This window comes from Otolemur garnettii, unplaced genomic scaffold (assembly GCF_000181295.1).
Source record: "Otolemur garnettii isolate 467f Iridium unplaced genomic scaffold, OtoGar3 scaffold00141, whole genome shotgun sequence".
Classification (NCBI taxonomy): Eukaryota; Metazoa; Chordata; class Mammalia; order Primates; family Galagidae; genus Otolemur; species Otolemur garnettii.
Genome location: NW_003852536.1, coordinates 631722 through 644303, shown reverse-complemented (window position 1 = coordinate 644303; position 12582 = coordinate 631722). Strand labels below are relative to the sequence as shown.

Genomic DNA, 12582 nt, shown 5'->3' with positions numbered 1-12582 from the left:
TTAGCTAACAATGGAAACTTTTTTTTTTAAGTGTTTCCCTCCCTCGGTCCTGCCAAAAAAAAAAAAAAAAAAAAAAAAAAAGAAGAAAAGAAAAACTTGTTCCGCTGAGTTCAACCCCAGACAGGCTCACAACTTCCTTCCTGCCTTCCTCCCCCCCTCACCCGCCCTGAGCCTCCGCCTTTCTACCTCCTCCCTCCTCCACCCCCCCAACTTTTTTTTTTTTTTTTTTTTTTATCGTACACTGAACAAACACTGAAGTAGCTCAGAGCAGACACTGACAGGGGTAGTATCTCCACCGTCGGGAAGGCCGTGCAGGACCGGCTTGGTGTTGCCACTGTCCGGATCGCCGGGCCCCTGCACCAGGGGCTTTCCCCCTTTTTCTTTCCCCCATTTCTGTCTCCCATAGCTTGTTGAGGAAGTCATTTCTGGGCATTCTTTTAAAGCCATCTAGTCTCTACAAGGACTGCGTCCCTGGGCACGTAGCCTGCACAGGACCCGGGAATCTGGGAAATTGCAGGTAAGTTGGGCGGCTTTTTCACGGCCCTCGCCTCTGAACACTCCTTCCCCGCACTTTCGGCCCTGGAGCGAATCTGGGTGGTTCGGTTTCTGAAGTAGCACAAACGAGGGCTGGGGAGATGGAGAGGAGGGGGTTTGATTTTGGAGGGCGGCGTGGAGTGGTGGTGGGGACGGGAGAGAGGAGTTCTCGGCATTTCTCCAGCCCGGCTTCCGGGCCGCTAGCTCGGCGCCGCCTCCCCGGGCGCGCTCCGGGAGTCCCCAGGCTCAGGCCGCCGGCGGCTCGGCTGGCGCCGGGCTAGGCTGCCCGGGATGCGGAGAAGCCGTGCGCTCCGCCGCGCTGCGGTGGGGGTCTTAGAGCGCTGGCCCCAGGGAGGTTTGCAGAGCCCCAGGCTGTGTGCACTTTGGGCCGCCGGCCGGCTGTAGCTATGCACGCTCCTAAGTTACTCTGAGTGGGCGCGGGTCCCGGAGCCCGGAGCTCGCAGGGGCAGCGGCGTCCTCGGTAATAGGACTGAGTGACTTGCTGCGCGCGCGTACACACACATACATATACACACACGCACGTATACACACACACCCCTCCTTGGGGGGCGACGGCAGGGGGAGCGATGAGTATAGGTTCCGGTACAGGGGACGTGCAGAGCCTCGGTCCCGGGCACGCGCAGGCGCGCCTACACTCACAAAACACGCTTGTTTTAGGGACAGGCGACAAGGCCAGCGCTGAAAAATGCTTCAGCGCGACCCCGCCGACCGCTCAGGCCTGCGTAGGCGAGAGACACAGCCCCAAGGCTGGGGTCAGGAAGGCAAACGACCCAGATCCGGACCCGGGAGGCGGGTGGGGGATGGCAGGTTCCTCCCAGGTTCCCTCCGAGTCGGTCTCTGGGACCCAGCGAGGGTAGAGCAGGGAGGCCCTGAAGTCCGGGGTTGGGGGCTGCCCTGTTTGCTGAGCCTGAGGAGACCTGTGGCGGGAGTGTCCTCTCCTTGGGAGAGGTGGGAGTCAGCCGCGCCCCGCGCAGACAGACTTAGGAGCCAAGTAGTTGTAGATCGTCTTTGCGCGTCCTCGTGGCTCCGGAGACGAATCTTAGAATTTGGAATTTGAAGGGACCTCTAAGCACATCACAACCTGGGGCGGGGGGCGGGGGACACCTACAACCGCGCTGGCTACAGCTGAAGCATGTGTCCTCTCTCAGCCTTACAGTCCCTGCAGGTGAGACGTCCAACGGAGAGACTCCAGGGCTCCCTCTGGGATCTGCTGGTGGCCCCCAAACCACCCACCACCTTCGCCCTCGCCCTTTGGGGTCCTGACATTTCTCCTTGTGTCTCTACAGCGGCACAGTTGTTTATGGAGCTTTGGGCGGGGGCTGAGCCCGCGGTCTTGCCCCCCGCCCGCCGCCCAAGCCATGCCGTCCCCTTGGCGCGCGGAGCTCCGGCTGCCAGGCCTCCGGGGCTGAGCCGGGAGCCGTGGGAGAAGGAGGCGCGGGCCGCGGAGCCGGCACAGGAGCCGCGGCGGCGGGCAGCGCGGCGGACCCAGTACTATGGCTGTGTACTGCTATGCACTCAATAGCCTGGTGATCATGAATAGCGCCAACGAGGTGAAGAGCGGCGGCGGCCCCGGGCCCAGCGGCAGCGAGACGCCCCAGTCCCCCGGGAGGGCCGTGCTGAGCCCCGGCAGCGTTTTCAGCCCTGGGAGAGGCGTCTCCTTCCTCTTCCCTCCAGCCGAGTCGCTGTCCCCTGAGCACCCCCAGAGCTCCGGGGGCTGGAGGAGCAGCCGGCGCAGGCTGAATAGTAGCAGCGGCAGCGGCGGCAGCAGCGGCAGCAGTAGCAGCGTGGGCAGCCCCAGTTGGACTGGCCGCCTGCGAGGGGACGGGCAGCAGGTGGTGGCCGCCGGTACCCTCTCCCCGCCAGGGCCGGAGGAGGCCCAGAGGAAGCTACGGATCTTGCAGCGTGAGTTACAGAACGTGCAGGTGAACCAGAAGGTGGGCATGTTCGAAGCGCACATCCAGGCGCAGAGCTCCGCCATTCAAGCGCCCCGCAGCCCACGTTTGGGGAGGGCTCGCTCACCCTCTCCATGTCCCTTCCGCAGCAGCAGCCAGCCCCCTGGAAAGGTTCTGGCTCAGTGTGCTGGGAGCGAGGAACGGAGGACAAAGTCTTGGGGGGACCAATGTCCAGAGACTTCAGAGGCTGACCCTGGGAAGAGAGGAGGGCCCAGCCCCTCGCAGAACAAGGAGGGAGTGGCACCTCTCCCCAGCCGGACTGCCCCGGCAGAATCAGGGGCTCAGGGTTCAGCCGCATTGATGAGGATGGAGAAGGGTGTACCTGCCAGGCCTCCCTGTGGATCACCCACAGCTATGGAAATTGACAAAAGGGTCTCTCCTTCGGGAACTCTGAGCTGCTCAGCTCCCTCATTGGGGCTGGTTGGAGCTAGCTTGGTGGTGGCCACAGACGTGGGAGCTACAGCCGCATCCACTGGGCTACACCGTCCACATGATCCTGCCCTCGTTGAGCTGTCTGGGAGGGCTTGCAAGCTTGAGGATCCGCACCCCTGGGAGACCCTGGAGGTGAGGCAGGGGCAATTTCTGGGCAGTGAGACAAGCCCAGCCCCAGAGAGAGGCGGGCCCCAAGGAGAACCCGCTGGGAAAGGACACCTGTCTAGTGGCGCGTGGGGCTCCCGAGTACCTGAAGTGGTTGAAAGGCCAAAAGAGAGGACAATTAGTGTGCAAAGCTTGGAGCCCTTCGATGCCCTGAGCTTGTCCAGACCCTCGAGAGACTTGGGTGCAGTAAGCCCCCAGAAAGCCCGATGTGGGGCCTCTGTGGGCGGAAGCCCTCGGCAGCCCTCCGACAGAGTGGAGGAAGGGTCTCCAACACTGGGCTTACTTGGGGGAAGCCGGTCAGCACAGGTGGAGACTAGAGAGGTGGAGGCGGGAATTTCTTCTGGCAGAATGCTGGAGCCTTTGCCTTGTTGGGAAGCGGCAAAAGATCTGAAAGACCCTCGGTGCTTTCCTGGGGACAGAATGGGTGCCCAGCCTGGGAGCTCCAGGGCGTGGCAGGGTCCCACGGAGCAAGCTGGTTTGGCCTGGACGCGTGGCACAGGGGTACAGTCGGAGGGGAATTGGGAAAGCCAGCGGCAGGACACAGACACCCACTCCAGTGTGGAGCTGCTGGCCCCAGATCAGAAGGACAAGCCTTTTCTGAGAGAGGCCTGCAGCCCCAGCACCATACCTGCCGTCATCATCACAGAGGTGGGCGCCCAGGAGCACGTTGGCTTGGAGGAGGTACAGGGAAGCCCTCTGGGCAACTTGCCCCTGAGGAAACTGTCCTCTTCCTCGGCCTCCTCCACGGGCTTCTCCTCATCCTATGAGGACTCAGAGGAGGACATCTCCAGTGACCCTGAGCGTACCCTGGACCCCAACTCAGCCTTCCTACATACCCTGGACCAGCAGAAGCCCAGAGTGGTAAGTCTTGCCCTGAGGTTTTTCTAGAACTCATGCAGCTTTCAGTAGACCCTTGATCCCCCATGTGTCTCCTTTTTCTTTATTCAGAGTCATGAAGACTCTGACCAGGGCCCTGGGGTGGTCACAGCTAATAATCCTCTCCAGTTGCGTTTGCTGGGGTGGGCATGGAGGTGCTGACCATGAACTTTGTGGCTGGACAGTGAATTAGGGTCACTTCTGCTATTTCCATGGACATCTTAAAAAACAAGTTTTTAAGGTATTTCCTGTGGGTCACCACTCTTTTCGGGAAGATAGTATTCATGAGTGTCACCAAAAAATCACTGATTAATCCCCAAAGATAGTGAACAGTGCTGCTGAGTGTAGCTTTTGTCTGGTGAGGTGAAACACTTGATTCTGTGATTTATTCAGGCTGAGGAAAACTGGGTTAGTTCAAGGGGGCCATTGAACTAACTTAGCCTCTGCTAATAGGCTAGGAAAATGAGTGATGTGATTCTCTGACAGAGCCCTAAAACCTCCAGATATGGTTGTGGCCCATCTACTGGGTGAGGAACCACCATGCCTCAGTAAGTTAAGTCAGGTCATTGCAATAATTTAGCATGACTAATGTGTAGTTTGATTTATGGAATAAAATGAAAACCTTGCTTTGAGCTAATCAGTTTCATTAATATCAGAATATTGCCTGTGATAGGCAGTTCAGGTAGGTATGCACTAGTGGCTGGTAGAGGTTGACATTTCAGGTATGTTTTCATGCAAATCTGGTTTGGTTCATCATGCTGACATCTTGTTCTGGCTATGGCAGTAGATAGGAATTTATTTCTGTTACATGGTTAATCATAGTTGTAGGCTGTTTTTACTCTTAGGAGAATTAGAGTATCTTACCAAAGGCCTATGAGTTGAAGCCAGCTAGCACTTCTGAAAAGTTCTGGACTTTCTCTTAGCTTTTCCAGAAGGTGTGGGGAATTTCCTAGTTCAGCATGCAAAGGGGTTGCTGTGCTACCTTGAGGCAAAGTGTGCATTTCATTATAGTAGGTAGCCTTCCAATTTCATCTTGAACATCAAATACTATTTATTATACCTCAGTAACTTTCTCCACCTTGAAGGAAGTCTTTTTATTTCTATGCTACCTACTTCACTAAGGTATTTTGGATCAGAAAGCATTATTTCTCTGTAACTCCTATTTCAGAAATCACAGTCTGAATTTTGGAAGGCCAGGCATTTCTTTTCATGAAACTGCTTTCTGCTGGTGATCTGGAGGCAAATGTGTATGCAAAATCTGGCCCCAGTCTGGCATTTTGTGGCCAGCCCAGGGCTCCGGGCATCATGCACCTGCTGTCAGGTGTGGGCACACCACTTTTAGAGGGGGAACACTCCACCTGGAAGGGGAAAGTGGTCAAGGGCAGGTGGAAAATGCTTTTCTCTCAGGGTGTGGGTCTTGTTTCTCTGCCTTCTTGCCCAGCAGTTAGGGGCCTTGTGAATAAGAGATGGTCCCTCATCCCATTTCTCCTAGCTGCTTTTGAAATCCTGAAGTGTAGCCAGCCTAGCCAAAGCGCTTTAACTTGTTCTCCAACTTTCCATTTGCCCTTTCCAGTGGTGGATTAGCAGCTAGCTTCTATTGGCTGGTTATCAAAACAGTTTGCATGTCCCAATGTTTGAAAAGGGCTCTTGTCTGGAAGAGAGTTAAAGGGAGATAAATAATGGCAGGTGATAATTTGTTTTTTCATTTGCCAGAGGGATGCCAACTGAGAAACCAGAGGGTTAAGTGGTGTTTAAAAGTTAGCTAACAGGTCCAGAGGTAGAAATGAGGCCAGCCTGTTTTCCACCTTACCTCCTACCTTTAAACAGGTTTTCAGGCACCCCGGAGTAGAGCCAGGGAACTACTAGCTTTGCTGTCTGAATCATGTGAGACTGATGGAGAGAGAGAGGGAGAGAAGAGAAAAGAGTGGATAAGCCACCTGGAAATTATGGGATCCTAAGGACTTTTGAGCTTTGAGTGCTCCCATGACAAGAGACGGTTTCTTGTACAGATTGCTATGACAGAGCCTTTAGCTGTGACACCAAAACATCTGCTCATTGGGTCAAAAATCGCTTGACTACCATAGGTTGGTATGTTGTCTACAGAAGGCCAGACGTCTTCATTGACTGGGCCTTTGGCCAGCTTTTCTGTGTTGTATAGATAAAACCTGAGCCGATTCTGTCTGAGGCTTTACCACATTGAGAGAAGCAAAGAGTCCATGTGCTCTTTTCTGGGCTTTGCTGCCTCTGTCTACTCTGCGGCACAGCACGGCGCTGAAGCTGCACACTCAGATGTGCTCACACTTACACTCACCCTCACATATGCTCATGCACAGGACTGAAATGGCACGTTCCAGCCACTGAGCTAACCCTTGGTCCTCAGACTCGCTGAGAATTTGTTTATGCCTCCCTACCCTCCCATGGAGTTAGCATGCCTCCTGCCTGGGAATTGAGTGTCTGCGATGTGGCGTCCAGACAAGAGGTGACAGCATATCTGCTTATAAAGGACCAGACACTTGACATTTTCTAGGAAGTAGTTGTGTTACACGCCTAGTATGCAGTGGCTCAAATTCAGTCACATTCATTCTGTACGATCTGAACAGGATAGATGGCACTGAACAGGGATGGTTCTTGGTTTTGCTCTTTCAGATAACTAAAAATGAATCAGTTCTTTACTTCCCTATATAATTTCATGTAAGAGTATCTGGGCCATTGAAACACCAGGCTTAAGGTACTGTATTAAAATATGAATGCATATTATTTCAAGAAATAGACTGTATTGATTTATTCCAAAATTGTACTATCAATTGTATGTACAAAACCAAAAAATGCTAACCTAGTCACTTGTGGGATTTATAAGGAAATGTGGTATAAAACCTTTGGCTTCTTGATGCTTGGTATTTTTTTTTAAGGGCTGGTAAAATTTTTTTTCTTGGCCCGTTTGTGTGTGTGTGTGTGTTGACTAGTTGTCTTTTTTTTTTTTTTTTTAAGTTAAAAGCTAACTCCTACACATAGTAAAAAATTGAAACAGTTTAAAATGGTGGTATGTGGTTTCGAAAAGTATGCACATTTTTTATTTTGGGGTAAACCAAACTAAAATTTAGAAGCTTTATAGGAGCACTTGAAAAAAATGCATGGGTAAACCTTTTATGTGGGAAATTCTTTTCTGCACGAGAATGTTGAAAGCCCAGATTTGTGGAGTTAGGAGTTCAGGTCACACATAGTATTTTCTTCTCTCTTGGGTATGTGGACGGGATCTTTCTGGCAAGCTGCTGAGCTTTCGGATCTGGGAGGACCCCAAGGCCTTTATGTGAGGTTCTGGGTGTTACTCTGATCTGTTTAGGGATGAGGAACCTAAGACCCAGGAAGACAAAGGGACCCAAAAATACATTCTTTCTGGCTCCGCTTTCTCCTTTTAAAATGTGCATATTACATGAGGATGATATCCAGGGGTCTGTCTAGTTCTGAGTCCCTGTGACTATATGATTCTGAATACCTGTTTCAAAACCTGGTGTGTGTGAGGTATACATAAAGGTGTCTGGAAGTGTTGCAAGATTTCTTGAGTGTGAACCTCAGGCACTGAGACCAAAACTGGGCACCTCTAATTTTGTGCTTCTGCTTGAGACCAGCTGACTTATCTGTCTTCTCTTTACCAGAAGAATGGCTCTGTGTAATTTCACATTGAACAAGCATCATCAAAATAAATAATCACCGTAATACCTACGATTTTCATTAATAATCAGACTGGTAGATGAGCCTGCTGGGAGGATGCCAGAACATTCACCTGGCACATAAAAGATACATTCTGTTCCCAAATAAAAAGGGAGGCTTCGGCCCCTCTGATGCTAAAGTTTGGAAACTGAGGCTGTGCCTACACAACCAAAACAACACTTCAAAGACCTTGTCTACTCAAAGATCAAAGTGTGCGTTCGCCTTAAAATCCTTTCACATTAAAGTGAGACACAGAGAAAGAGAATGAGTGTTTCTTAACATTGTTAACTTTTCCTGCAGGTAGGTAGGCTTTGCAAAAATACAGCTCAAGTCTTAACAAACCTGTAGGTTTTATGAGAAAACATATTAAACCAGTTGGCTGCTGCTTTTAGAGAAATGTATTTCAGGTGTTACATAAGTCATTTTCAGAACTTTTGTTTTTGAGCGCTGAATGGCTACCCAGTCAACTTTTCTGATTTTTGTTGGCACCTACCTGTTAAATGTAGCCACAGATTAGATTAGTTCTGTGTAGTTTATTTATATTTCTGGGAATATTGATAACATTATTTAGGCTTATTTTTATCAGATATCAGTTTAGTTATCTAAAGGTAGAATTTTAAAGTATTTCATGGAAAGAATTTTATATCTTGGTAGGGAAAAAAAAAAATCTCTGTGGACTTCAGATAATCAGCAGGTGATTTGGAATTCACTCAGGAACTTTCCTAAATTGTGTTGTCACACCATCAGCACAGAGGGTTCTGCGGGGTTTGTTAGGAGAGAACTTGGCGTAATGGGTTATGTACACCGTGCTCCCAAGTGCATGACAAGAAAGCCTGGCAATGATTTTTCTTTTCCTTACTAGGTAGAATTGGCACTGTGAATGAGGTATCGCAAAATTGATTGCACCAAACCAATTGCGAACTAGTTGGTAATATGAAAAGTCCTTTCGGGTGCCTGTGGCCTGTTTGGAATTTTGTATGACCAATTCTCCCAAGACTGTGTCCCCTTCCTGTGACTTCATACTGGTAACTTACGGCCAAGTGGTGATGGTGCTTCAGGCAGTCTCACATCCCTTCAGACCCATGGGCCAGTCCATCTGACTATGGAGGGTCACTTTGGAAATCTGGAAGAATCGGCCAAGCTGGTGCCATGACACCCTAGTCAAACTAAACTTTAGTTCTACCACCAACTTGGAGTCTCATCGACGTTCTCCCAGACACCTCATCATCATTTCACTGGGCTCCCTTCATTCAGCCCATCTTCTTGGTGAAGACAGCTGCCCTGACCCATTTTTTCCAAAAGTGAATTATTATTTAGAAGACAGTTCAAGTCTTGACTAAAAGACAACATATGATCTCATTAGGAAGTTAGGCCCGTGTGCTTGCTGTTAAAAAACAACCAAAACTTGTCTATAGTTTTGATAATTAACATGACCTAAATCTGGGTCTGCAAGAGGCTTTAGGGCTCATTCCCTCCACTATCCACATTTTTCAGATGAGGAAAACAAGGCCAGAGAGTATGAGTAGAGTTAGAGGACCCACGTTGACATCCTTTGTTTCACCCATGATTAGCAGATAAGCTCCTTACTCAGCTTTGCAGACTGGCCTCTACTTTAAACATAGTACATGCTTTTAAAGCATTTGTTAAAGGAATGAAAGAATGAATGAAAAGAGGAAAATGTCTCTCCTGCATTATTTACCCATGAAAGAGATGTTGAACGATCTGGAAGATGAAGAACATAGAAAAGGGAAAAGGATAGGGACGGCAATTTCATTGCTTATTCCCTGCCACCGGGCTAAGGGTGCTGGACTTGGGTTTAGGAGACCTGGGATACAATCCTAGTCTGCACATGACCCAGAAACCCCCTGAAAAATGAGCAGAGTGGGTGTGACCTCATGGAAGGACCATTCAGTGGTGTGTTGATGAAAGTGCCTAGCACAGCACCTGGCACGTAGTAGAGGCTCAATTAATGTTAGTGGAGGTGGAGTTGGGAGACGTAGTGAGTACTGGTGAGGCAACGCCTGTCTGGAACTTTTGGTGCTTCCCTTGGAAGAAATGCTCTGTAGCAACCCTAGGATTTTGTTTAAGTCCCGCTTTTATCCCAGTACAATCTTAGACAATGATTCTGCTTCAGCAAGAAAGTCTGGAATGGAATTAATTTCTCAAAGACCAGTATTCACAGATAGCCTGTGAATTCACAGACTGTGGAACCACAGCTGTTTCCTGAAACAAATCTCCTTGCCCGTTTAGAATAAGGCTGGCTTACCTTCTATCTGTGTTTCCTAGTGTATTTGCCTTTTGTGCATTTGAAGGGTTGGGCATTACTATAAGGCTCAGACTCAAAGAGACTCCGGGAGTGAGTTGCTTGGTCAGCAGAACAGCACACTCTATACAGGCCCCAAGGTACAAGGTCAACCATGACACATATTTGCAGACTGTACAGGGAAGACCACTCTGATGTTTCTCACTTAAAGGCAAGTCCTTCTCACTTTATCTGGTAAGGAATGAGTTGCGAGAATCATTTCACTGGTAAGCCAACACTCAGGCTCTTAACCAACTTGTCTGGCGTGTTTCTCAATAATTCCATTGAGAATTCATTGTTAGAAATCTGCTCTTTTCCCCTCCGTTGAGCTTTACTCGGGCATTTTATTGATCTGATATCATTTAATGGAAACCCATTCAACAGAAGATCTTTCTCTTCAGGCTACAAGTCAATACTGCAGTTTTATTTCCTGAGATTTTTTGCTTCTGTTTTGCTCTAAACCATCTGTTAAATTGTATAAATAACAGAAAACAGCAATAGACAATAAGGAAGCAATTCTTATTTATGTATGATTTAACTGGGGACAGGGGGAGGATATGTTTTCTTTTTCCCTATCTCTGAGTAAGCAAATGTCTCACTCAACCTTGGGTGGTGGTGGTTAATTTTCAGCTAAAGAGGATCCTCCCAGGTGAAGCTCACTGTTATCCTGTTAATCTAGCCTTTTACTTTTGCGGTAAGATACTGGGTGGAAAGGAAAAATGAAATGATACAGCATCTCGAACAAAGGCATAGAGATTATTTCCGTTGACCTGGTGACCAAGATTAGGGTTTGCCTAATGCAGAGGTGGTATTATACATTAAGGCCGGAGGAGGGTATCTTTGGCCAAGAGGAACTCCTCTGGAAGGGTCAAACATTGTTCCCATTTGTAACATGGGTCTCCAGGTATTGCGGGAGGTGGGACTTGAGGTGCTTTTTGCCTTTGGCTTTTTGGATATTGGCCACAGTTTTCTTTCTCTACCCCTCTTCAAGGGGGTCTATGCATTCTGCCCCATGCCTCTCATCCATTTAATCAGAATGAATAAACTGATTGTACTGTTTTCCAAGAAGAAGCTGTAATACGTTTTATATTACCAGTGCTGAATGTTTTCATACACCGCAGGGAGTGTTCAGCCTGCCGCAGGGTGGAGGAGATTTGGTTCCCTGGTGACTGGCCATCCACCCAGCTCAATCCTCAATCTCTCTTGGTATGCTGCTAGCTAGTGGGACCTGGGCAATTACAAGGGAGGTCACTGCACCCCCAGGCAGTTCCCAGCAAGTGTTTTTCCAATTTCGCTGACATTCTTTCCAGGCTCAACTCAATTTGTTTTCATGTTCTCTATGGCAATTGATGACTGACTGCATCTTAAAATGTATAATTCAGCAGGATCTACGGTTAAGTGCCTCTTCCCTAGTTGTACAGGAGCTGGTGGGTTTTTTTTTTTTTTTCATCTTCTACTTATGCATGGATGTGTAATATTTTCTTTTGACAAGTTAGCAATCTGAATAGTAGATTTCATAAAATATAACTCACAAGCGTATGGGGAAAGGAAGCTGGCTGGCTGAGAGAGGAATTTAGGAGTATCACTTCTGTAACCCTTATCTAACCTGAATCTATTAGCAGGAAGCTGAAAAGGCCTGTGTATGACAATGAGATAAACAGTTTAATCTCTTGACAATGTCAAGTGGAAAATCTAACTGCCTGCCAGTAGCTTAAGAACTGGCTAAGAGATTTGGTTAGGGACAAATAAGCCTGAGACCCAGATTGCTGAGCCAAGGGTAGGAAAATTGGTTGCTGTGTGTTAAAGCTGGGAGGTTAGAAGTTCACTGTTAGGGTTTGAGAAACGACTGAAAAATCTTTACAGATACACAATTTACTAGTTTAGGGAACATTTTCCATGTGTTCTAATTGATGTTTTAGTTTATAGGAGGGCACTAAAACTCTTTCTTCTTTTGAACCTTTCTTTTTCATCATCATTATAGTGATCACAGCTTTAAGCCCTAATTAGCATGGAGCATTTTGCTAATTCCAAGTGATTTAGGAGACTCAGGGCCTTCTGTGAGAACTTCCCTGGGCATACCCAAGGAGTGCGGTGTGCTTGAAAGACCAGTGACTCTCAGATTCAGTACGTGGTCTCTTGCGCCTCTTTGGGCTTTGGTATCCTCATCTGTAAAATGGGTATATTGTTAGTCTTCCTACTGCCTGTGGACTCTGTGAGTCTTGAATGAAATAGTGTATTCAGAGTCATTTGGGGGGAGTGTGAATTATTTCCCACATTCGTTAATATTGATTATGAGTACTGTGACTTTGCTTTCAAAGTTTTCCACATAGAAGATGGACAAGGGCAAGCCTTGCACTAACTCAAGGTACTCTGCAAATCACGAAGGACTGGGTCAAACACAATCTTTCCAACCACAGCAGAGCCAGTGTTGAAGTGGGCATAGCAGCGGGGGACATTTGGAGATGAGTAGACATTCTGGGTAATGTCCTGGTAATGTCCTGGACCTGCTGTAGCTGCGGTAGCGTCTCTTCCCTCCTGAGTGACCATCTCTATGGACTATGGATGGGGCCTCAGCCGGCTGTGATTTGCTCA

General features: G+C 48.7%; 1 protein-coding gene across 1 annotated transcript in view; it reads left to right on the top strand.

The window, feature by feature from the left end:
• Nucleotides 1–267: 267 nt before the first annotated feature.
• The window catches only part of ITPKB (inositol-trisphosphate 3-kinase B), a 101288-nt gene continuing 88973 nt past the window's right edge, over nt 268–12582 (top strand). Inside the window, exons 1-2 of the mRNA XM_003798801.3 lie at nt 268–517; nt 1842–3965. Of these exons, the coding sequence (XP_003798849.1) occupies nt 2049–3965 (1917 nt within the window). The 5' untranslated portion in view covers nt 268–517; nt 1842–2048. The remainder of the gene's footprint in view (nt 518–1841; nt 3966–12582) is intronic.